The sequence below is a fragment of the Mobula hypostoma genome, chromosome 13 (assembly GCF_963921235.1).
Source record: "Mobula hypostoma chromosome 13, sMobHyp1.1, whole genome shotgun sequence".
NCBI lineage: Eukaryota > Metazoa > Chordata > Chondrichthyes > Myliobatiformes > Myliobatidae > Mobula > Mobula hypostoma.
Window position 1 is genome coordinate 27,462,354 of NC_086109.1, and position 23,674 is coordinate 27,486,027.

General features: G+C 40.6%; 1 protein-coding gene across 5 annotated transcripts in view; it reads right to left on the reverse strand.

Moving 5' to 3' along the window:
* The window catches only part of LOC134355512 (copine-8-like), a 674,862-nt gene that overhangs the window by 279,825 nt on the left and 371,363 nt on the right, over nucleotides 1-23,674 (reverse strand). For 4 of the 5 annotated variants that reach the window (XR_010020101.1, XM_063065493.1, XM_063065495.1 and 1 more), the window contains one exon: nucleotides 15,244-15,285. Coding sequence is in view for 4 of the 5 variants with exons in the window: in XM_063065493.1 (XP_062921563.1) it covers nucleotides 15,244-15,285 (42 nt within the window). In the remaining variant the exon portion in view is untranslated. Of the gene's footprint in view, nucleotides 1-15,243; nucleotides 15,286-19,555; nucleotides 19,666-23,674 lie in introns of those variants that run through there. The other variant, XM_063065496.1, reaches the window with a different exon arrangement.

A 23,674-nucleotide genomic window follows, 5' to 3' on the forward strand; every position in this document is an offset into this window, starting at 1 on the left:
GAATTGGCTTTGTCTTGCCAGTGAGGTTTGGACTTTTCTTTGAGAAAGGTAAAAGGTATAGAGTGACCCTGAGGGGCTTGTTTCTAATTAGCAATTCAGGAGCAAATTATAAATTTCTAAGTACTGGCATGTCACCTAGTAATTATTACCATGTATGGGGTGTATGGGGCGTCAGGGAGGGGTAGCACCTCTGATGGGGGAACATGCCGCGTCCTTTTCAGGGCGGTTAGTCCACCTTTGGTCCCCACCTGGCACTCAGCTCTCACCTGTGGCTCCCCGTAACTGTTTGCATGCGACAGCAGCCACACCCAGGGCAACGGCTTCGACAAGCCGGCTAAACCAGGTGAGGGTAGCCGACGGGTCTCAAACCCTCGGTGAGATAGGGAGTTGTCTATCCCAGCGTGTGAAGACAGACTCCAGCGGATTGAGCGGTCGAGACCAATAGAAGGCCCAATGGTCAAGAAGGTGGTCTCTGCAAGTGTCGTGGAAGGCGTAGAGCACTTCAAGACACAGAAGACGTCCTGGTCATCCACTGCGCCTAGTCCATCTCCAGCCGTCTCGAATCTTGTCTTGCCACTGGATCCAGATGGGAATTGGCAAGAGAGAGTGAGGCTGATGTTGCACAACTCTCCCTCACTTAAATCCAAATCAAGCGCTAGTCTCGACACCATCAAGCCGGCTGGTGGCGCAGTGACATCAGCACCAGATTCCGGGAGCGAAGGGTCCCGAGTTCAAATCCAGTCGAGCCGCTCCTGGGCACGCTTTCCATCCGTGCTGGGTTGAGAATCGAGCTAGCAACTCGACCTTGTTAAAAAAAAAGTACTAATGTTGTCAAGGTCTTCATCGATGACGATGGATGAACCTTATTACTATGTATTCTCCCAACACATCTTTGGCAATATATTTCAGGGAATATAAAGAACCCGAACATCCATTAAACTGACTGGACTTCCAATCAGAATCCCAGCGGCACTTTACCACATGACACCCCACGACAACCTACAACACTGCCAACATCAATCTCGAACAGAATTTCTCATCACAGATAATAACATCTTAACATTTTGTATACTCTTGTACCTTGCGACTGCAATATAAAAGAAATTATCAAAGCAACAAGGTATATAACTCACTTTTGATATGCTGCATGTCTAGATGTATCTTGTGACTTACCTGAAAGTCACAAAGGCAGTGTTTTAAAACCTACGCAATTACCAGATATTCTGCAGGATATTGCCTGGAAGCAGAACATTTCAATCAAGAAGAGAGACTTAAAAGGCTAGATTTACAGTATTTCCTTTGGAGTAGGTATAAAAATTACTGGAGGCAATAGTAGAGTAGATAGAGTAAAACATTTCTCCTTAGCAGAGAACATAGTTTCTAGTTAAGAGGTAGGTGATTTAAAGGGCTTTGAGGAAGATTTTTTTTCACCCAGAGTATAGGTGAAACCTGGAATGCACTAACTGTAGAGGTGATGAAAGTAGGTATCCTCCATTACTTCCATATATAAGAAGCATTAAACAAGCATTTGAGACACTCAGGCATAGAAGACTATGGGGTGAATGCTGGTAAGTAGGATTAGTGTAAGATCTTGATGGTCAGCACAGATAAAGTGGGCTGAATAGTGTGTTTCTGTGCTGTAGGACTGTTCTCCAGCGGGGTTATCTATCAGTGGGTTTTCAGGTGGCTGTAGAGTCCAACCCAGGACCCACATAACCAGAATATTAGGGTGGATTGCTTGACAGAGAATGCCTGTGACATGAGGGAGTTCATGTACAGGAGAAGTCACCGCATGTTCTTTGACAGATAGGGCTCAGGATCCAGTGGAATGGAGTACAAGACGACTGGGGACCCTCCACTCATGCAGCCTTCCTTCGTCTACACTGCTGTTACGACGTGCCTTCCCCTTCCGCCAGCTTTACCACTATGGTCTTGGTTAGATCTCTTTGTCTGGAATCTTCCCCATGACCTTACTGCCATTTGTGACCCTACAAGAGCTAAGCACCAGATGTCGAAACTCCAGACAGCATCTCATGAATTCACAACCCTCTCCACCATGACAAGATGACAATCCTTTGAGATGACCTGTGCCGTATGACTTCGTGATAAAGTACCAACGTATAACTAAATTACTTTCCCACTTTCTGAGTTCTGAGAAAGTGACATTCACCTGAAATATTAACTCTGTTTCTCATTCCACAACTGTTGCCTGAACTGCTGAGTGTCTTCAGCCTTTTTTACTTGTATTGTCCAAAGTATGCATTGTGTGATAACCACGTCAAAAGAGAAAGGATAAAGTTAAGTATTTACTTAGCTTAAATGATTACCAGGTTGGCTCCACTCTACTAGTACCATCTTGACAAGGGAGCATTCATTAACAGATGCCCCTGGAAAACATGTTCTGAGTTCCCCAATAATGCTCCTGGAGTAGAATTACAAGGGGGTTGACATCAGCTGTGTGCACAACCAGTTGTGGGAATTTAAAGACGCATCCATCATCCAGCTGTAGAAGTGAAGGAGAAACCAGCAAACCTGCAACAACTATTGGGGGATATCTCTGCTGTCTATTGCAGGCAAAATGTCCGCCACGCATCTTCTCAACCATCTCACATCACATCTTGACTGGGGAATTCTACCAGAGAGTCACTGTGGATTCCAGAGAGAGCATGGGACTTGGTGTTTGTTGCAGGGCAGCTGCACGAGAAATGTCAGGAGCAAAACGCTGACCTGTTCTCCTGCTACAGAATATTGAGCTGACTAAGGCCTTCGACTCTGTTAGCAGAGAGTGTCTGTGGATGACCTTGGTGAGGTACTGATGCCCAAGGAGATTCATCACCATAGTGCCACAATTCCATGATAGCATGCAAGCTAGAGTCAGGACAATGGTGAGACATCCAAGTCCTTCCTTGAATCTAACAGGATCTAGCAGGCCTGCGTTTTGGCACAAACATATTCAGTCTGGCATTTTCTGCCACCTTGACTGATACCTTCAGAGACGGTGATGTAGGCATTCGCACTGATGGGAAACTGTTCAACCTCAGGAGGCTCCATGCAAAAACTAAGGCTATGGCAGACATCATCAAAGACTTCCCTTTTGCTAATGACTGTGCCTCAGTGTACCGTATCATCTTTTAAACTAACATTGTGTCAACAGGTTTTCCGATGTGTGCATCAACTTTGGGCTTACCATCAACATGAAGAAGATTGAGGTAATGTATCAGCCAATACCAGGGAAATCGTATATTGAGTCAAACATCACAATTAATGGTCAGACACTCAACCCAGTGAACAGATTCATCTTGGTAGCACACTGTCCCAGAACACCATCATTGATGATTAACTAAACGCCAGGATCGCCAAACCTCATGTAGTCTTTGGCATACCAACAGCTGGAACAAAAGAGGAACAAGTCTACAGATGAAGCCAAAGGTGGTATAGGGCCGTCATACTTCCCACTCTGCTTTATGCCTCTGAAACGTGGACAGCATATCAACGGCATGCCAAGAAACTGAGTCATTTTCATCGTCTGCCTCAGAAAGCTCCTCAACATTTACTGGCATGACAAAACCCCCTGACACTGGAGTACTTAGCATGGTGGGCCTGCCCAATATTTACACTATCCAGATACAGTCTCAGTTATGCTGGGCAGGCCATGTAGCTTGTATATTAGACCAGGGGTCCCCAACCTTTTTTGCACCGCGGACCGGTTTATTATTGACAATATTCTTGCAGACCGGCCGACCCCGGGGGGGGGGGGGTGGGGGGGGGGAAGGATAGGGTTGCCAACGGACAAGAGTAGCAGTCAAGTACATTGTGTTTACCCCAAGAAAGACTACCATGACCATGAAGACTTGCGTGGGCACCTGCCTGCGCATGCGTGTACATGCCGATTTTTTTCTACAAATTGTTTTTGCCAATTCTGTTCGGGGGGGGGTGTTAATCATGACCAGAATATAGCTGATAAGTGGCTAATACACTCAATTTTGTTTCTAAAAGGGTTTACCTAACGCAGGGGTCCCCAATCTTTTTTGCACTGCAGACCGGTTTAATATTGACAATATTCTTGCGGACCGGCCGACCGGAGGGGGTGGGGGGGGGTAGGGTTGCCGACGGACAAGAGTAGCAGTCAAATATGTTCTGTTTACCCCGAGGGTTTCGTTTCTAAAAAGGTTTATCTCACGAATTTAATATTAAACACACAGCCCATATTTTCCTCCCATGAATACAGTGATAAGTCAATTATCGGGGAGGACAGGGGAGTTTGAAGTAAGTGTTGAACGAACTTCCAGTAGAAGTGGTAGAGGCGGGTTCAATATTATCATTTAAAGAAAAATTGGATAGGTATATGGACAGGAAAGGAATGGAGGGTTATAGGCTGAGTACAGGTCGGTGGGACTAGGCGAGAGTAAGTGTTCGGCACGGACTAGAAGGGCAGAGATGGCCTGTTTCTGTGCTGTAATTGTTATATGGTTATATACGGGATCTTAGAAGTCAATAGCATCATAACATTTTAAGTAATGTTTGGATATTAAACACACAGCACATATTTTCCCCGTATGAACATATAAAATCATTGCAACACACCAATATCGCTGAATCAGTGGGAGCCCTGAGCTTGTTTTCCTGCAACAAGACAGTGCCATCGAGGGGTGATGGGAGACAGCGATACTCGAAGGGGGTTCCTTATGTCCGGTCTGTTCCGCAATTTAGTTTTCGTTGCATTCATTGCAGAGATATGTTGGAAATGGAAGCAAAATTTTCAGTGCTTTCGTGGCTATCTCAGGATATTTAGCCTCGACTTTGATCCAGAATGCCGGCAGACATGTTATGTCAAACATACTTTTCAGCCCACCGTCATTTGCAAGCTCGAGGAGTTGATCTCTTTCCCGCGCTGACATGGATGACGCATGTGTAATGACCTCACGTGCGTTCAATCTCAACAGTGGGCACGACAGGGAATGAGGAAAGGTGCCTCTGACTCTTATCGCCAAATCATGTCGTTTCCTCGCGGCCCAGTAGCACATGCTTTGCGGCCCTGGTACCAGTCCACGGCCCGGTGATTGGGGACTGCTGTATTAGACCATTGGCTGCTTAAGAGACTGTTTTACGGCAAACTAGAGAAAGGAAAGCATTCCCATGGAAATGCTAAAAAGACACCTTGAAAACTTCACTAAAAGCCTTTGGCACCAACCCAGACACATAGGAACACATTACCCAGGACTGGGTTTAGTGACGCACTGTCCTCCATAATGGTGCAGTGATACATGAGGCAGAGAGGACAATTGCAGCAGAAAGACGTAGGTTGGCCAGGAAAGCCTAAGCCCACAACTCCCAACCCAACATGGGTGCCATCTTTTGCCCACACTACCAAAGAACTACTCAATCATGGACTGGCCTCTCCAGCCATCTGTGTACCCACGGACCAGTCCAGCTTCTTTATATTGCAGAAGGCTAAAATGGTTCTCATCGTTGCTTGATGGATGAGTGAATGATCCTGTTGTAGTAATCATGTGAAGGTCACAGGCATGACTGACTCCACAAAAAGCATGGCCACATGATGCCAAATGAGCACATGGAAAAACAAATTTATTAGTTGTTCTGTGGAACACTGTGGACATGCAATGTTGGTGCTGGAAGAATGGTGACACTTGCAGGCTTCTCCCATCATTTCCTTGGGTGTGCTGGTTGTCATACAAATTAGGCATTTTACTGTTTATTTCAATATACATATGTTAAATAAAATGTGAATCTGAATCTCAATTGTATAACAACTGAAGAAAGAATGTTATGCAACTGAATTTCAGACAAATATACCTTTCACAGTTTTTTTTACATTGCTTTATTTAATTTGTTGTGCTCTCAGGACGTTGATCACAAAAGATGGATGATGACCTTTTATAGATGCACTTTAAAAAGAAATCAAGATTAGCACAGATATCCTCATTGGTTTAATGGCATGGCTTATAATGTCTTACTTTTATTGGAGTCATCGCAACACGTCATAATGTCCGATAACACAACTCAGAGGCTAACAGCTATGCTGCAACTTGTTCTTTGCAATATAGAACAAATACCCAGGTGCACTCCTTCAACCTTCCTGAAGACGGGCTCAGTTAATACCAGACGAGATGAAATTTACTTCAACTCAAGAGGCCCATTATTTTACACTAGGTGAAACCGGTGTTATCAGAGTTGCTATGTTCAAACAATGTAATACAGTATAATGACGCAAAGTAAATTCAAAGTAAAAAGCCCATGCATGAGAGAATGATCTTACTTAATTGTGCAATTTGATGCACCTCCTGACTCTCATCTACACATGTCCTTCACGAAGTACTGTTCTCTTGTTTCCAAGTTCTTGTAAACCTGCACTACTTAACTCATTCCGTTAACCAAACTGCAGAGTCAGATTTTAGCAGAACTGCCAATGTGCATAGGAGAAATGAACATCAACCTAATTATATAGTAATTATTTAAATGTGAACACTCTAGGATATGCTGTAATCCAGCACAATAGTAATGACGGTGGAACTCTAAACACAAACAGAGTAAATTCATTCAACACACACAAAATGCTGGTGGAACGCAGCAGGCCAGACAGCATCCATAGGAAGAAGCACAGTTGGCGTTTCGGGCCAAGACCCTTCGTCAGGACTAACTGAAAGAAGATATAGTAAGAGATTTGAAAGGGGGAGGGGGAGGTGGAGATCCGAAATGATAGGAGAAGACAGGAGGGAGAGGAATAGAGCTAAGAGCTGGGAAGTTGATTGGCAAAAGGGATACAAGGCTGGAGAAGGGAGAGGATTATGGGATGGGTGGCCTAGGGAGAAAGAAAGGGGGAGGGGAGTGCCAGAGGAAGATGGAGAGCAGGGGTAAGGGATGGGGTAAGAACAGGAGGAGTGGCATTAATGGAAATTAGAGAAGTCAATGTTCATGCCATGGGGTTGGAGGCTACCACACAGAATATAAGGTGTTGTTCCTCCAACCTGAGTGTGGCTTCATCTTGATAGTAGAGGAGGCCATGGATAGACATATTAGAATGGGAATGGGACGTGGAATTAAAATGGGTTGCTGCTGGGAGATCCTGCTTTCTCTGGCAGACAGAGCATAGGTGTTCAGCGAAACGGTCTCCCAGTCTGCGTCGGGACTCACCAATATATAGAAGGCTGCATCGGGAGCACTGGACACAGTATATCACACCAGCCGACTGACAGGTGAAGTGTCGCCTCACCTGGAAGGACTGTCTGAGGCCCTGAATGGTGGTGAGGGAGGAAGTGTAAGGGCATGTGTAGCACTTGTTCCACTTATAGTTCAACAATCCACTCCCCCAATTTGATTCTAAATCATACACTTAGAATCATTATACCTGAAAATTCAGAGGCAGAAAAACTTGTGGTATAAAATAGTCAAAGACTTCCTAAATTAGAAAATATCCTAACTTAGATTAGGATATATATTCGCCAAAGTTTTCATAAGATTATATCATGGTCAGGCAGATTAGGAGGCATACTTACACAAGTTTATGATCACTTTTAAACAAGTAAAAAAGATATAAATGATAAGGCATATTAATGTGAATAAAGTTACTCATTATACTGAGTAATCCCAGCTTCTGAGACTTAAATGAATCCAGAAAGGAATCCCATTTGCTTGATGTATTTTAGCTGCTTATTTATGGATATAATCAGTCAAATTAGTTATGTCTTCTGATTCATCTGATAAATAAAACATTCCTTACCTATAACTGCACGTTTCCCCCTTTGACTGCAAAGACAAGATTGAATGCTCTACGATTTTGAAGAACCATCTTATGCATGACAACTATTTCTGTGGTTACTTTTCCAAAGGCATCAGCCATGTTATTGCTTACTCTTTTTTTTTGCAGCATATTTTTAATCTCTCTGTGTACATACATCTATTGATGCTTCTGGACACATCTTCAGTGATGTTCCTGGAATCACCGGGTGTTTCGGATCTTTCAACATCATACAACCTCCTCCAGGTGACCCAGCCGGGGCTGATCCGACCCCAGCTTGTGTCCATATTGCTAGCTACTTCTGACTCCATGGCTCCCCTCTTTTGAGCCACAGCCATCTTGAGGCCCTCTCTGCCGCATCGGTGGTACTGCGGATGGCTCTCCTCTTCCTCTCTCCCTCAATGCCCAAAATGCTGAAGGCTCTAACTAAAGAACGGGCTACAAATCCCCTACAATCAACCTCCACGGGGAGACACCTCGCTCTCCATCCAGCCTGCTGACAATTGCTGACCACTCCTGCATACTTGGAGAGTTTCCTTTCAAAGGCCTCTTCCAAGCTATCTTCCCATGGGACTGTCAGCTCCAGCAGCACCACTTGCTTAGTAGACTCAGACACTAGGACAATGTCTGGTCGCAGGGTGGTGGCTGCGATATGGTTGGGGAACTTCAGCTGCCCTGCGAGGTCCACCAACAGCTGCCAGTCCCTTGCAGAGGTCAGAATGCCTGCAGATGTTCTTTTGGCACGTATTGGCTGCTCCCCAGCTCTGACAAAGGCAATGGTCTGCTTGGAGGGTCGGGACTGCTTCGCCCACTCAACTCCTGCACTGACGGCTTCAGTGATGGTCTTCAAGACCTGATCATGCCTCCACCTGTACTGTCCCTCAGCAAGTGCCCTTGCGCAGCCGCTGAGGATGTGCTCCAGGGTTCCTTGCTTAGAGCACAGTGAACATGCAGATGACTCTGCCTTGCCCCATGTGTGAAAGTTTGATGGGCTGCAACACCATGTAATAGGAATAAAATTGGTTCCAAACAATCTCCCCCTAAAATATCTTGTTTATATCTAGACTCGGGAGGTAAAGATAAGGTGCATCCATGCCTCATGGCAGGAAAAACATACCTTAATAACAAAATCCTAACCAATTACATGGAAGAGAGGTGTAAGTATGTATTGTTCCATGAACTTTGATTCAGACCAAGACACTACATCAAAGGGGCTATGATGAATTGTAAGATTTCTCTGATTGTCAATGAAAATTCCAGACTCATTACCCCATTTAGGACAATGCAAAGTATAATTGCATGAACTATGCTTTACTGGAATGGTGCCTTCTGAAGTTAAGCAAAGGGTAGCTTTTATAGTGAACACATGAAAAATTAGATACAGATATAGATGTCACCCAGGATAAGACATGAGTAGGGTCAGATATGATATGATTTTCTAAATCATGCTGATTACATTTACATAAATGATCCAGTTCAAGATGGTATGTGGGGGTTATGATCATTTTATATATATATATATATATATATATATATATATATATATATATAGAGAGAGAGAGAGATAAATCCCTTGAGAGTAATGAATCATAGGCATAATGTAACATCGCCTTTGTTGGAATGTTTAATAAAGAGGATGCGTGTTTGTTCTGAATCTGGAGGAATGCCGAGCATGAGTGAATATTTTGATGTGTGTGGTACATATTAATTTACCAAACAGCTAGAGGCATTAACAGCATCAACAAATTCATGAGATATCCGCAAGCATGCATTATGAGACATCTCAGCTGATACATTGTGAGTGGTGAAAATTGGCAAAAATATAACAACAACAAATAATATTAGAGTGAACTTCATAATGTCAAGTAGTTGTCGACTTGCTTGATGTCTTCTGGCTGGTTACTCACTGTAGCCCAGCCACGCAGGCATTGGGTTCAGAGGTTACTCGCACATTAACCATGTGCTCATTGTCTTTGACAGGTACCACTTTAGCTTGTTTGCCGTGGCTGGCGTGTATCCACTTACTTTTACCTTCTACTTTCACCAGCAAGTTGGTAATTAACAGCACTTGATAGGGACCTTCCCATCGAGCTGTCAGTGGATCCTTATGTGGTTTCTTAATCAGTGCCCACTTACCAGGAATCAGAGTTTGTCCTTCTTCTGTTGGACCATTCCAAACAGCAGAAACCTTCTGAGAAGCAGACTGTACAACTAGAGTTAATTTCACACAATAGTTAACTAAACTGTCTCCCATAATGTGCATATCAGCCTCTCTGAGATTGAGGGCTCCCAGCAGTGACGTAGGACGGCCTGCTCTGGCGCTCCCCAACACCAGAGGAAGAGTTATAAGCCACGGTACATCCTCTTCATGATACTTAGTCAGTCACTGTTTGATGATTTGTTTTATTCATTCGACTTATCCTGATGCCTCTGGGTGATGTGGACAATGATAGACCATTTAATGTCCATCAGTTGACATAATTCCTGACAAATACTCCAGGTGAAATGTGTTCCTTGGTCAGACTTGATGTGACGTAACAATCCCCATCTAGGAATATTGTCCTTGACCAGGGTTTTTGCTGTGTGAGTGGCAGTGGCTTTTCTTACTGGAATAGCTTCCATCTTGAAAATTTGTCTACTATTACCAGTACGACTGAGTATCCTTGACACTTTGGTAAAGAAATGTAGCCCACTTGAAAGTGTGAAGATTGTCCAGGTGGAGCAGGAGCACTTAATTGTGGTAGCTTTTCCCCTGCTCCAGGATTTTTTTTTCTGGCATGTCATGCATCTTTCAAGAGTTTGTTGAGCTTGTGCCCTGAGCTTGTGGATTCCATCACCATTGGGAGAATCTGTTCATCACCTTTTACAGTCCAATGTGTCCTAGGGAGTGTGTATGCTGTGCCAGATGATCTTGTATGCTTGTCTGTGATACAGAGTTCAACTTTGTTTCCATAATTCTTGTTGTCAGGTTTACTGCGTACGTTCTTGGTACTTCTTTTATTTCTTTTACTCCTTCCCATGCTGCCTTTTCCGCAGTTTCTTCTGTGAATGCACTCCAATGGCTTTCCACTGCAGTCAATTCGAAGTGGCTTTTACATTGTAACACAACAACTTCTGACAATGGTTGCATAACAACCATAAGTTCTTGTCATAGTTGGCCATTCTTGATTGGAGTTCCTACTGCTGTGAGATATCCTGTTTGTCTCCGTAACTTCCAAAATTATGAATGACTTCAAAGATTCAAAGAGCATTTATTATCAAAGTACGTATGCAGAATACAACTCTAAAATTAGTCTTCTCCACAAATAGTCTGGAAACAAAGAAGAACCATGGATCCAATCTGTTCTAAGAAAAACATCAAACATCAACCCCCCACCCCCAACCCACAAGGGCAAAAAAATCACGCAAGCGACAACAAAAAAAAAGAGCAAAAACACAGAATGTATAACACAAAATCAAAAGTCATATTTCAGTTCAGCTGAGTGTTCGTTAGCTGCAGGCTACCCCTATTCAAAAATTGCCCGCAAGTAGTAACATAAAAGAGTGGCCAGAACTGGAACACAACATAAACCTAAATTAGAATCCAAATATAGAATCCACGTTGATTAAACTTTGATCTGACACCACCCACCGACAGCATCCAGGGAGAGAGCGAGATCACTCGAACACAAGGACCTTCCCTCGGGAGCAGAGAGTGAGAGAGCGCCACATGCCGACACCGTCTCAACAAAAGGATGGTAGATGGCGCTGAAGCCTCCTCGATGATGACAATCTTCCTCAGCGCTTTAGTGAGCGGGATTGGCAAGAGATGAAGTCAATCATAGGCTCATGCCCCCTCCCCATCTCCAGGCTCCCTGACCTCCATGCTACACGCTTTGGTTGCAGCCTCCTGGAAAACGTTTGGAGTCAGCAAAGCATCAGATTGCCCAATCAGCCTGAAATCACATTGGCAGAATGTAGACAACAGGCACAGGAGCAGGATGTAAAAGAAGTGAAGTGAATTGCTTCATGAACTGTCTTCAGGACGTCACCATTGGTAGCACTGTTCACTGGCGCCATCTCCTTCCAGCGCAAAAGCATATCGAGAATCATTGTAGATAGTAACTGCTCTTCCTTCTGCCAACTTACAGGCTTCAATCAAAGTTTTTAGGTGTCAGGAGCATTACTTTCTGATGGCAGTATTTCAGTTTCAGAAGCAACCATTCAACTTCCTCTCTCATTCTTCGAGGAGTTGTCAGAGTACAGCCTTTGGCAGAATAATAATCAACAGGAAGTTGTCAGTCTCCATGCTCACGAGTTAAGACTGCCATCATGTATTTCTCCTTAGTATACAGGGTAAATGGTGTACCTCTAACAGGGATTCTTTTTGCAAGCGCAGTACACAGGATTGCCTTTAAAGTTCAAAACACTTTCAGTTGCTTTTCATTAAGAGTCCCAGGGTATTCTGAGCACTGCCTGCCTTGTTGAGTGGTTGAGCAATAGTTGATGACTCTACCACTAGCTCGCCAATACATTGATTAACAATGGTTTCATCTTCAGTCCTGTGTCTTCACTCACTTAGTCTTTATTGGGGCCAGCTGTAACAGAACTGTCAATCTTATTGTTTCATCACTGTCATCCTCAATTGAGTTCCTAGGGGCAGCTGTAGGAGTCCTTGTCATGTTCATCCTGTAATTCCTTGGAGTTCAGATGGTGATGCTGTTTTGGGAGACTGTCCAACCAACACAGGCTGTAATTCTTCGGAGTTCAAATAGAGTCACTGTCTCTGGGGAAAGTTCCGTGGGCTACAATTCCTCGAAGTTCAGATGGTGTCGCTGTCTCCAGGAACTGTTCAATGCAGGCAGTGTTTTCCAGGGCAGAGTGCCAGCAGTAGCATCACAGGAAGAGTCACCAGCAGGACTACCCCCTGAAGTCAAGGCAGCTCTGTTAAAAATTAACTCAGTCCGCTATGAAACTCCGTACACTGCACTTCAATTTTATCTTTTCTTTTGTTCATTCAATGCAAAGATGTGCTCTTTAGACTATTTACTGTTTCTACCATGCTGTTTTGCAGATTATCACAAGTTAAAAACTTAATAAAGTCTTGATTTGTCCCATTAACACTTTCAATCACTTGCACATTAAATCAAACCGACCATGTGGTCTGATCTCTAAATCAGTAGGAGTTTTTCCTTTCCCTTAGACATTTTCTGGATCTTAATTCTCTTAATATTGTTGGTATATTTCATTAAAACTTTTTCATTAATTTTATCAAGCTGAGATGTTTTATTCAGGTATGAGCTTGTTGTAGGTGTCACAACTTTGGCCATTGTTTGAATTGAACTTAATTCACACATTTTTTTTATTACTTTGACCACGATCATGAAACTTTAATAGATTGTAACCAAATAGATTATCCAGCAACGATAATAGATAGTCCCGCAATCAAATAGAGTACATCCAAATAGATTACAATTAAATGGATTTCCCAGCAACCAAAATAGATCATCTAGTAACTGAATAGATTGTGCAACAAAATAATTTCACTAGGTACCAAAATAGATAATTGTGCGACTGAAATAGATTGTCCTGCAACCAAAAATTTTTACACATCTTTTTTTTTAAATAGCCATGCAGTAGTCTTCAATCCTAATTTTTATACAATGGTATTGAACCAGAACTAAGTTTACTCTCAAGCAAATTGGAACAGAGGGAGTTCTTACTCCCTTTGCTGCATGCTAAAAATTCTACTTTGTCTGCAATTATTCCTTAAACTTTACAAAATATCTTGGCACCTACTACACTAATTGTTGGATTCTGATGTTTTAATCCAAGTTCCTTCAGAAGTCAGGAAAGGGGCACAAAACTTGTTGCTTCACAATCATTTCATTAAGCGTTAATAGAACATGGAAAACTTGAAAACGACAGTAACAGGAGCAGAAGCTAATAGCACAAAGCTTAAAGACAAAGAGACATCAACTGAGAATCAAGATGGTGCTAGTTTTATGGTCAGCTATTTTATACCCATAGATAAGGAAATTACATTCAAATTTTGTAGATAAGAGTCAGCCAATGAGAAAGCTTTTACTGAAGTAATGCAGAAGCAAGAAAAGCTTCCAGAATCATATCAGTGAACACACTGAATTTGCATTTACACACTGTGACCACTAAGAAGCATAGTATGAAGTTACTTGCATATAAGTAATTATATAAAATATCAAGAGTTAATTGTTAAACTGTAAAGAAAATAATAATTAAGCAGCCTAAACTAAGAATTAAACCGTCTGATCCAACAGATGCTAGAGCCATGATGGAGTTAATGAATGATAACGATAAACTTCTGAATAATAAATTGATGAGATTTTGGTTCAACTCCATAATTAGCTTTATTACAGTGATATTGGATGTATTTTGGTAATTTAACCTTCATCATTTCCATTTAGGATTCTACTAAGGATTCTAACATTTGAGAAAAGTTAGTAAAAGTGCTAGTGATTAGATAGGGTAGAGAATACTTCAAGTGCGTCTTCAGCAGCAGCTTGTGCAACTGCAATGTATTGTAACTTGCCGACCTCTATACTCAGTGCCCTGACTGATGAAGGCCTGTGTGTCAAAAGCCTTCTTCAGCACCTTAAAGGTGAAAATATAATGGCACAGAAAATTCCCAATATCCAAACAAAGTAAATTATCCATCTATCATTTTTTTAAAAATTTCCTGAAGAACACATACCAAATTTAACACAGTAAGGTGTTCTAAAATGATTCACTGATGAAAGTTTATGTCAAGCTCAAGGAGGAGGTAATAGGAAGGATGATGAAAAGTCTGTTCAGCATTGGCATGAAGCAGAGGAAGAACAAATGCCAATACGTCTGCTCAGAGGGAACACAAGGACTTACTAACCAAGGACACAGTTATCAATAATGGGCTGTACAAAGAGAGAGTGGCAGAATCCTTTCCCAGAGCTCCTTGGTTCAGGCAACACCAGAGTTATTTTACACTGCACAATATTTGACTACCATAGGACACACCAATAAGCCTTTAATTCCATCCCTATAGTCACCCATATCTTACTAAAATAATCAACGAAACTTAAAAAAATTCTTCCTTGTACACATTTTGTTATTTAATACAAATGGAAACATAATGATAAATATGATTAAGTTAATTGCCAGGAAATATTATACTTTAAAAAGTCACTAAAAATTCACTCCTTGCTGAAGTGATCACTACCTGAAGCAAGGCTGCAATGAATTTGCCAAGAGTTAATCTGCAAATATGCATTACAAAGATACACACGGCACAGTTCTTGGTAATCATATTGATGCCCGACACAAAAGCTGCTTCATACCAGATGGTATCCGATCTTTCAAGAGCTCACAAGATGCCAATTACGATGCAGAATGCAGGGTCTTTTAGCTGAATAACTAATGATTGGAAAATATAATAGTATTCTCGTGGATTAGACTTCTTATGTAACATTATAAATGTGCACTCATCCAAGCCTTACCTGCCATCCCTGTCCCAGTCATAGACCTCTACCTTGATTGTTCTGTAAAGAAAAGAAAGCAATGAATGGATGCTTGATTGCAAATCTGAGGCAAGATCATTATTCAAGATGATTACCCTAGTACAGTTAATATTCTTTATAGAATTCTGGAGAAAGAAAAAGCTGCCTGAGCTCTGTCAATAAAATTTCTTTCCACTGCCACCAAAATTGCGATCATTATATTAGATAAATCAGACCTTGTTGGAGTTCATTTAGGAAACAAGTGTGCCCCAGAGATAACCATAAACCCCCCTTGAGTACTGTGAGCTGGCTGACTTATCCAAGGGCTGTCAAGCCATTGAGATAACTTGACCATCTGAGATAAAATATGATTTTACATACAAGGAAATGAAGAGCATGGCAATGTAAATCTTTGGCATTTTGCATTTCAATTAGTTGGGAAAAAACCAACTTTAAATCAGACATTCAACAAATGGATAAAAATCTTCATGGTATAATTATAAGGAAAGCGAGAATAAAGAGACTTTAAATTGTTTGTGCACATATCTTTGAAGTTAGTTAATAATGCAAATAGTTCCTGAGCTCTATTATATGGATGTAGAGAGTACAACACTCAGCAAGTTATGATAACACACCAGTTAGTAACACCCCTTTTTCAATATTGTTTCCAGTTCTAGATACCACCTTCAGTCTGTGCGAGGAGTGGTGCCCCACACAGACTTCCAATCTGCGCCTTGTAAGGCATGAAAATGCCCGATGCAGGCCTCTCACGTTCCCTCCCCTTCAGAAGGGTATAAGGGACATGGGCCAGAATGATCCCATAATTCAGCAATTACTTACTTGGATTGTCTGTTGAAACAGGCGGCCTGAGCAAAGAAGTGCGAGATAAGTTTTAACAGAGGCATTTGGCGCCAGGGAGATGAAGTAAATATCTGAAGGATCAATGGCCACAGACTTTGGCCCTACTTACGCAGGAAACAGAATTGATATGAAGGAATACTTTGATGGCCAGAATCAGAATACTTTGTCTGAAAAAGGTAACTTAATTACATCTTTGAAAAGGGAGCAGGTTAAAAGGTTAAAGAATAGAATTATTGCAAATTCTGAAAATCAATTGGTCCTGGGGTACTGGTAAAGAATGGTTGAAGCTTCAGTGCCTCCAAGATTTCTGCTGATCTTCAACTGGATTTATGGAAAGTGACTGGAAGAATGTCTATAAAATTTCCTACACAATGTTCAAAACATTTTAATACAAAGATAGAAGTTCTTAAAATGTGTCCATGAAAAATAGGTTAAATAGGTTGAGTCTAGTTAGAGAGGCATAGAGCTGTACAGTAGAGAAACAGGCCATTCAGCCCACTATGTCTAAGTTAACCATCCCGCTTTATACATACATTTCTTAAACTGTACTTCTTTTCCCTATACTCTTCTAGAAACTCATTTAAAAGCTCTCAAATATATATATCATTAGCAGCAGTGGACTAAGATTAATTCAATGGTTATTTTTCAGGGTAAGGCCCAATTCTAGCATTGTTATTAAACTTGTGTAAAGGATTGCAGCTTCTGGGCAATTCTTTTTAAAATTCACAAACTTTTAGTCAGCTTGAAAACAAACATCCATAAAAACAAACAGCCCGACTTTGCTGATCGTCCATGTTTATTATTTTTAAGGAGAAGGTACAAGGATAGTGGTTTGCCCATTTGCAAGAAAATTGAAAAATAAATGGAAAGATGTATGTGTGATAATAAATCATAGAGCTCCATTTTTACTTCCATTCAATTATTTCTGGGCATCTAGGGTGTCAATCACATCGGAAGAAATAGCATGCAAAGTAACAGTGGAAATTTGTTTGCTGTACATGACTGGCACTTTCACTACTTTGAGAACAGGAAATAATCATGAATCAAAAATTATAATTTCAACATGCAAAATGACATTTTATATCTGTAGCAATCTGTTTTATTCCAGAATATAGCATAGTTCATAAACTAAAGAAACTAAAAAGCATGCACAACCACTTCCAAACTGAAACCCTATGCTTATATGCGGGTAAGTTATATGATCTTGCTTGTGTTTGCAACAGCCACAACATGAATTCAGGGACTTTGTAATACCCTTGACCTATAGTAACCTTTTACTTTAAATCCTCATCCCCTCACGTTTCTAATCATCGATCAAATTTGAACCTATATTCATAATTTTCACTTTCTTGATTCTTTCACTTTTCATTGCTCCAGCTCAGTGAAGTATTGCAATTTAATTTTCTGCATTGTGTGGGAACACTGAATTGTAGTAGAATGGACACACCAATCTACACATACAAGGGCTCCAATAGAAAATGAAGTGAAATGGCCAGGAAATATATGGATAAAATGCAGTCAAATCAGCAGAATTCCTTAGCAGCACACATAAAATATTGAGGAATTCAGAAAGTCAGTACCATCTACGGAGGGGAATAAACAGTTAATATTTCAGTGCAAGACCCTTTATCAGAAAATTCCTTCGAGTCCCGATGAAGGGTCTTGGCCCAAAACATCGACCGTTTATTCCCCACCACAGATGCTGATGACTTGCTGAGTTCCTCCAGTACTTAGGGTGTGTTGCTCAAGATTTCCAGCATCTGCAGAATCTTTTGTGCTTATCACCAGAACTCCTCACTCTTCTGTGGTCAGAGTAATGGCATCAATACATTCACTTAAACAAACAGGAGATGAGACATCCACCAAACTAACCAGCATTATCAGTGTGATGCCTTGAGTATCTATGGTTCAAACATTACGGAGTTTGCAGATGATGCCAAAAAGAAATATAAACATGAACAGTTGAGCGCACTTGTAACACTGCTTAATACTATGTGCTGGTTGTTGATGGTGGTAGCAATTTCACAAGATGTCTTTGTTGAAGACTATCTGCTGACCAATAAAAAGAAAATTCCACTTTTCATGGTTGTAAGCAAAACAGCCCAACCATTTTGTAAATGGAGCTTGCTAAGTTCTTATCATGTTAACTCATAACTTCCCTCAGGCATTAAATTCTCTGACTGTCAGCAAAAATACATTAAATATTATATGCCAAAGGATGTCGATGATTTGCAGTTTTTCTGCAGATTCTTGTTTGGATTTTCTTCCCTGATCATTAGTGCTAAATATTCTATCTGTTACATCAGCACATTGTACCCTGCCATCAATATAAATTCCTTTGAAATCTGCCTTTCTACAGATCTACATATCTCAAGCCTATAGTTTAATACTTAAACTCATTTAAAATTTCAATAGATTTTGAAAATTCATTAATTAGTATTTAACATATACTGAAAGTCCCATGATTTTTACACAGTAATTATGTGATACCAGCAGTGACAATACAATTGGGTTTAATCATGTTCATTCATGCGTTCTTGGTTAATAATATATATTATTATACCACAACATAAACTTCCTTTTTTGATGAAATTGTGGAGAATAATATCTCATTGTTTATCCCTACCAGCATCAGTACTTATATAAATCATCACATGGTTGTTTGCTTGCTGTGTACGAATTGATTCTTCTCCCCAATATATAAAGTGAATATCAAAGAAAGACTTTCAACTACCGTAAACCATGTTGAGATATTCCAGGGTTGTGAAAAGAAGCACTGTCAAAGTATAGAAGATCATTTTCTCTGAGTATCTATGTGCATATGCTAACTGTGACTCGATGGCCACAGGAGTGACAGCAGTTTCACTGCTGAATAGGAATGTAATAGAACAGTACAGAAGGCATTGACTTTAAAAGTAAAGAATGAAAAGGCATTGCAGTTTATTCTTGTCAATTTTTTTTATTGCTAAGAACATGTATACTTGCTGTGATTTGACTGAACATGAGAGTATCACAGTGCACCTGCTTCCCAACAGTGCAACAATCTCAAAAACTTTCAGTTTGAAATATTCTAGAGACTTGTAAATAAATCTCACCCTTTTTTAACAGTACACGATTTTAAATCTTTTTGAAAGAAATATGCAGAACTGAGTGGATAACCTGAGTTTCAAAAAAAAAGACAGTTATTCAGCACACACACACAATTCCCTGGTAACAGTGGTGATAACATCAAGGTACTTTATGTATGTTGGAGATCCATTTAGTAAGCATACCAACCCAAAAATCTTTCTATTTACAACAAATGGATTTAGGCAACCCCTGTAAAAAAAAAAATCAGAGCAAAGTTTTAGCTTCACTACACATCAGGCAATATTAATCTTGCTTGTTCAAAGAGACTGAGGTGAGTGAATCAAATAATGAGTTCTTGCGTCTCAATGCATTCCCAATGTAGTCCCATCTGCTGCACAGTGATTAGATTCAGGAAAGTCAGCCAAGCTTTGCAAGGTCAGAATTGTACCGTAGGTCTGTCAGTCTTCAGCTGCTTCTTCAACGGTCTTCCTTCTGTATCATGGTCAGATGTGCAAATGTTTGTTCAGTTCTCATTACAACTCCTCAGCAAATGAAATGATGAAATAGCTTGTGCAATGGGGCTGAGATAAAATTTTCAAGTGGGCTGATTAAAGGCAAGTAATATTTACTCAAAAGCAATCACTACTTCCAATAAAAGAGAGTTTAATCTAGTTTATTATTCAATGCATTACCAGGAACATCCTGGAGCATACTATTGATCAGGGAATCAACTAGATTAGCTGTATTAACTACTAACTCTACAAGACTGTAGTGAATGATATCCCACAGCTTTAATCATCATCTACAAGATAAAGGTCATGAGTACGATGGAATATTCTCCAAGTGCAGATCCAAGAACATGGACAAAGCCTATCACAATTTAGGATATAAGCAAGGCAATTGAGGCTACCTAATGAATCATGAAATCTTAACTGTTGCTCACAGAAAGAAGAATGAATATGAAAAACATAAATTATCAAGCTTATTTTTTTTATCCTTGAACTTGTGTAGACTGATGAGGGGCAGCTGTACAGTACAAAAAAACTGTCATCGATTGCCTGTCTTTGCCCTGAGAATCCTGCAAATTCTTTGCATAATTCTCAAATCAACTACAAGATATCCATCTCTTTCATTCAGCAATCCTCTCTTGTTGACAGCTTGAGGTGGTGAGGAGCCACCAGCGGGAGTTTTTGTTTTGGTTTTGACACTTTATGGCATTTATTTAGAAGAAACTGTGTTTGCTGGCTGGCAGCCTGGAGATTATGGCAACCCAGAGCTCCTTGGACAATAAACTGAGAACATGTTATTGAAGATTAATGACTAACTTGGTGCTACTCTTGTAAATGAATAAAACTGAGCCAAATGGAAACTGTAACTTGGAAATATAAAAGTCTTTATTTACACTGCAAACCATCAGGAGTGAAAAATCATCTGAGAGAATCCCAGAGAATCTCACTCTCCTGACAAACAATGCAATTTACTGTGTGATTCAATGTGCAAATGACAAAAAGAAAGCTAATCTTTACATTGAGATTTTGATCCTTTGAATAACTGGCTAAACTGTAGCAAGTGTACTTCAACCGGGTTATCTGTGGTCAATGTATTTGGACTTACAACAGACAGAGTAATTTCAAAATGCTGAAAATCTAGAACCATGGATGTTCATAGAAATATGAGCACCTTGGTTCTTAGATCACCAAAATGTTCCAGATGGGTTCAGAGAAAAGTCAATAAGGCTAATGCAGTGCGGGTCTTCATATTAGGAGGGCTTACCTAATAGGGACCACAGATTTTTTTTCTGACAGCTTGACAGAAAAACACAATATTATCTTTGAAACTAAAAAGCCATATAACTTTTGGGACACTGTGAGCAATTTTTGGTATCACTCCTGGGAAAGACTATGCCAGCTTTGGAAGAAGTATAGGGTGGATGTACCAAGATGATGTCCAGCAGCAAATGATTAATTTTGGAGAACATTAAAGAAGCTATTTTTCTTACAATTTATTCTGATTTGATTTAAGTTTTAATGGAAATTGTTAGGGCAAATAGAGAGAAACCATTTCTTCTGGCTGGCTAGTCATAGAAAAGGGGCTTCATCATCATAATAAGCCATGTACAAACCCCATTTCCAGAAAAGTTGGGATATTTTCCAAAATGCAATAAAAACAAAAATCTGTGATATGTTAATTCACATGAACCTTTATTTAACTGACAAAAGTACAAAGAAAAGATTTTCAAAGGTTTTACTGACCAACTTAATTGTATTTTGTCAACATACACAAATTTAGAATTTGATGGCTGCAACACACTCAACAAAAGTTGGGACAGAGGCATGTTTACCATTGTGTTACATCACCTTTCCTTTTAATAACACTTTTTAATCATTTTGGAACTGAGGATACTAATTGCAGTAGATTTGCAATTGGAAATTTTGTCCATTCTTGCTTGATATAAGACTTCAGCTGCTCAACAGTCCGTGGTCTCCGTTGTCTGATTCTCCTCTTCATGATGCACCATACATTTTCAATAGGAGCTAGATCTGGACTGGCAGCAGGCCAGTCAAGCACAGGCACTCTGTGTCTACAAAGCCACGCTGTTGTAGCCCGTGCAGAATGTGGTCTGGCATTTTCCTGCTGAAATAAGCATGGACGTCCCGGGAAGAGACGTCACCTTGATGGCAACATATGTCTCTCTAAAATCCTAATATACACCTCAGAGTCAATGGTACCTTCACATACATGCAACTCACCCATGCCGTGGGCACTGATGCACTCCCATACCATCACAGATGCTGGCTTTTGCACCTTTCGCTAATAACAATCTGGATGGTGTTTTCATCTTTAGCACGGAGAACTCGACGTCCATTTTTTCCGAAAACTAGCTGAAATGTGGACTCATCTGACTCCAGCACACGGTTCCACAGTCTTTCGGTCCATTTGAGATGAGCTCGGGCCCAGAGAACTCACCGGCGTTTCTGCATAGAGTTGATGTATGGCTTCCTCCTTGCATAATACAGTTTCAAGTTGCATTTCTGGATGCAGCGACGGACTGTGTTGAGTGACAATGGTTTTCCGAAGTACTCCCGAGCCCAGGTGGCTATAATTGTCACAGTAGCATGATGGTTTCTTAGGCAGTGCCGCGCATTCAACAGTGGTTTCCGACCTTGCCCTTTACACACTGAGGTGTTTCTGAATTCTCTGAATCTTTTCACAATATTATGTACTGTAGATGTTGAAAGACCTAAATTCTCTGCAATCTTGTGTTGAGAAATGTTCCTTTTGAACTGACTAACAATTCTCTCACGAATTTTGGCACGAAGGGGTGAGCCACGACCCATCCTTGCTTGCAAAGACTGAGCCCTTGATGGATGCTACTTTTATACCCAGTCATGATACCTCACCTGCTACCAATTAGTCTGCTTAATGTGGAATCTTCCAAACCGGTGTTACTTGAATATTCTGTGCACTTTTCAATCTTATTTTAACTCTGTCCCAACTTTAGTTGAGTGTGTTGCAGCCATCAAATTCTAAATTTGTGTATATTTACAAAATACAATTAAGTTGGTCAGTAAGACTATTGAAAATCTTTTCTTTGTACTTTTGTCAGTTAAATAAAGGTTCATGTGTATTTAACATATCACAGATTTTTGTTTTTATTGCATTTTGGAAAATATCCCAACTTTTCTGGAAATGGGGTTTGTACATATGGTACATAGTCCAAAACCTACAGCTCGGTACTGCAGGAATGAAGTTAAGGAATAATATGTACATGCAAAGAATGGTAAGAATGTGGAACTTTCTTCTGAAAGCAGTAACTGACATTCAGTAGATAAGCAAAGATACAATGTGACAAGGAGACAAAGCAAGAATGTGGAATTAGGTCACAAAGCAGACATAATTTCACCAGATAGCAGATCAGGATTGAGAAGAAAATTGGTCTTCCCCTGATTTGTTGTTTCCCTAAAGAACTGTGGGGGAGGGGGGGTAGAAAACAACCGGTGTGATGTAATTTTTACCATTGCTTTTTATTCAGTAAATGTGTTGTGCAGAATATTACATTGATGAAAGAAGTGATAAGTTATATGGGTTTTTTACTTTCAAAGATATTATTGTGTTTTCTTTGTTGGGGTGATGTGTGGTTCGGTTAGGTTTTTACCGAAAGTCAGAATATGTGTGACATCCATGCAATCCCACTCGTGGGTCAGCCATGAATGGTCAACGTTTCAAACTAAATATATCCACACAAGTTCATAATAGAACTGACAATTTGAAGTGCCACAAGAACACTTGTAGACAAAAATAAATTCCGTCAAGCTGTCACAAAAGAGGCAGGGTCAGTAAATTTCCAGTTGGTTCATCATGTAAAGAAACAGAAGGGCAGCTGCCTCACAAAACAGCAGGCAGTAATTTAAACTACAGTAAAGTACCGATTACCCCACCAGGTCTCTAATCATTGAGAATCACACTGAATACTGCTTACATTATGGCTGAATGGCAGGCC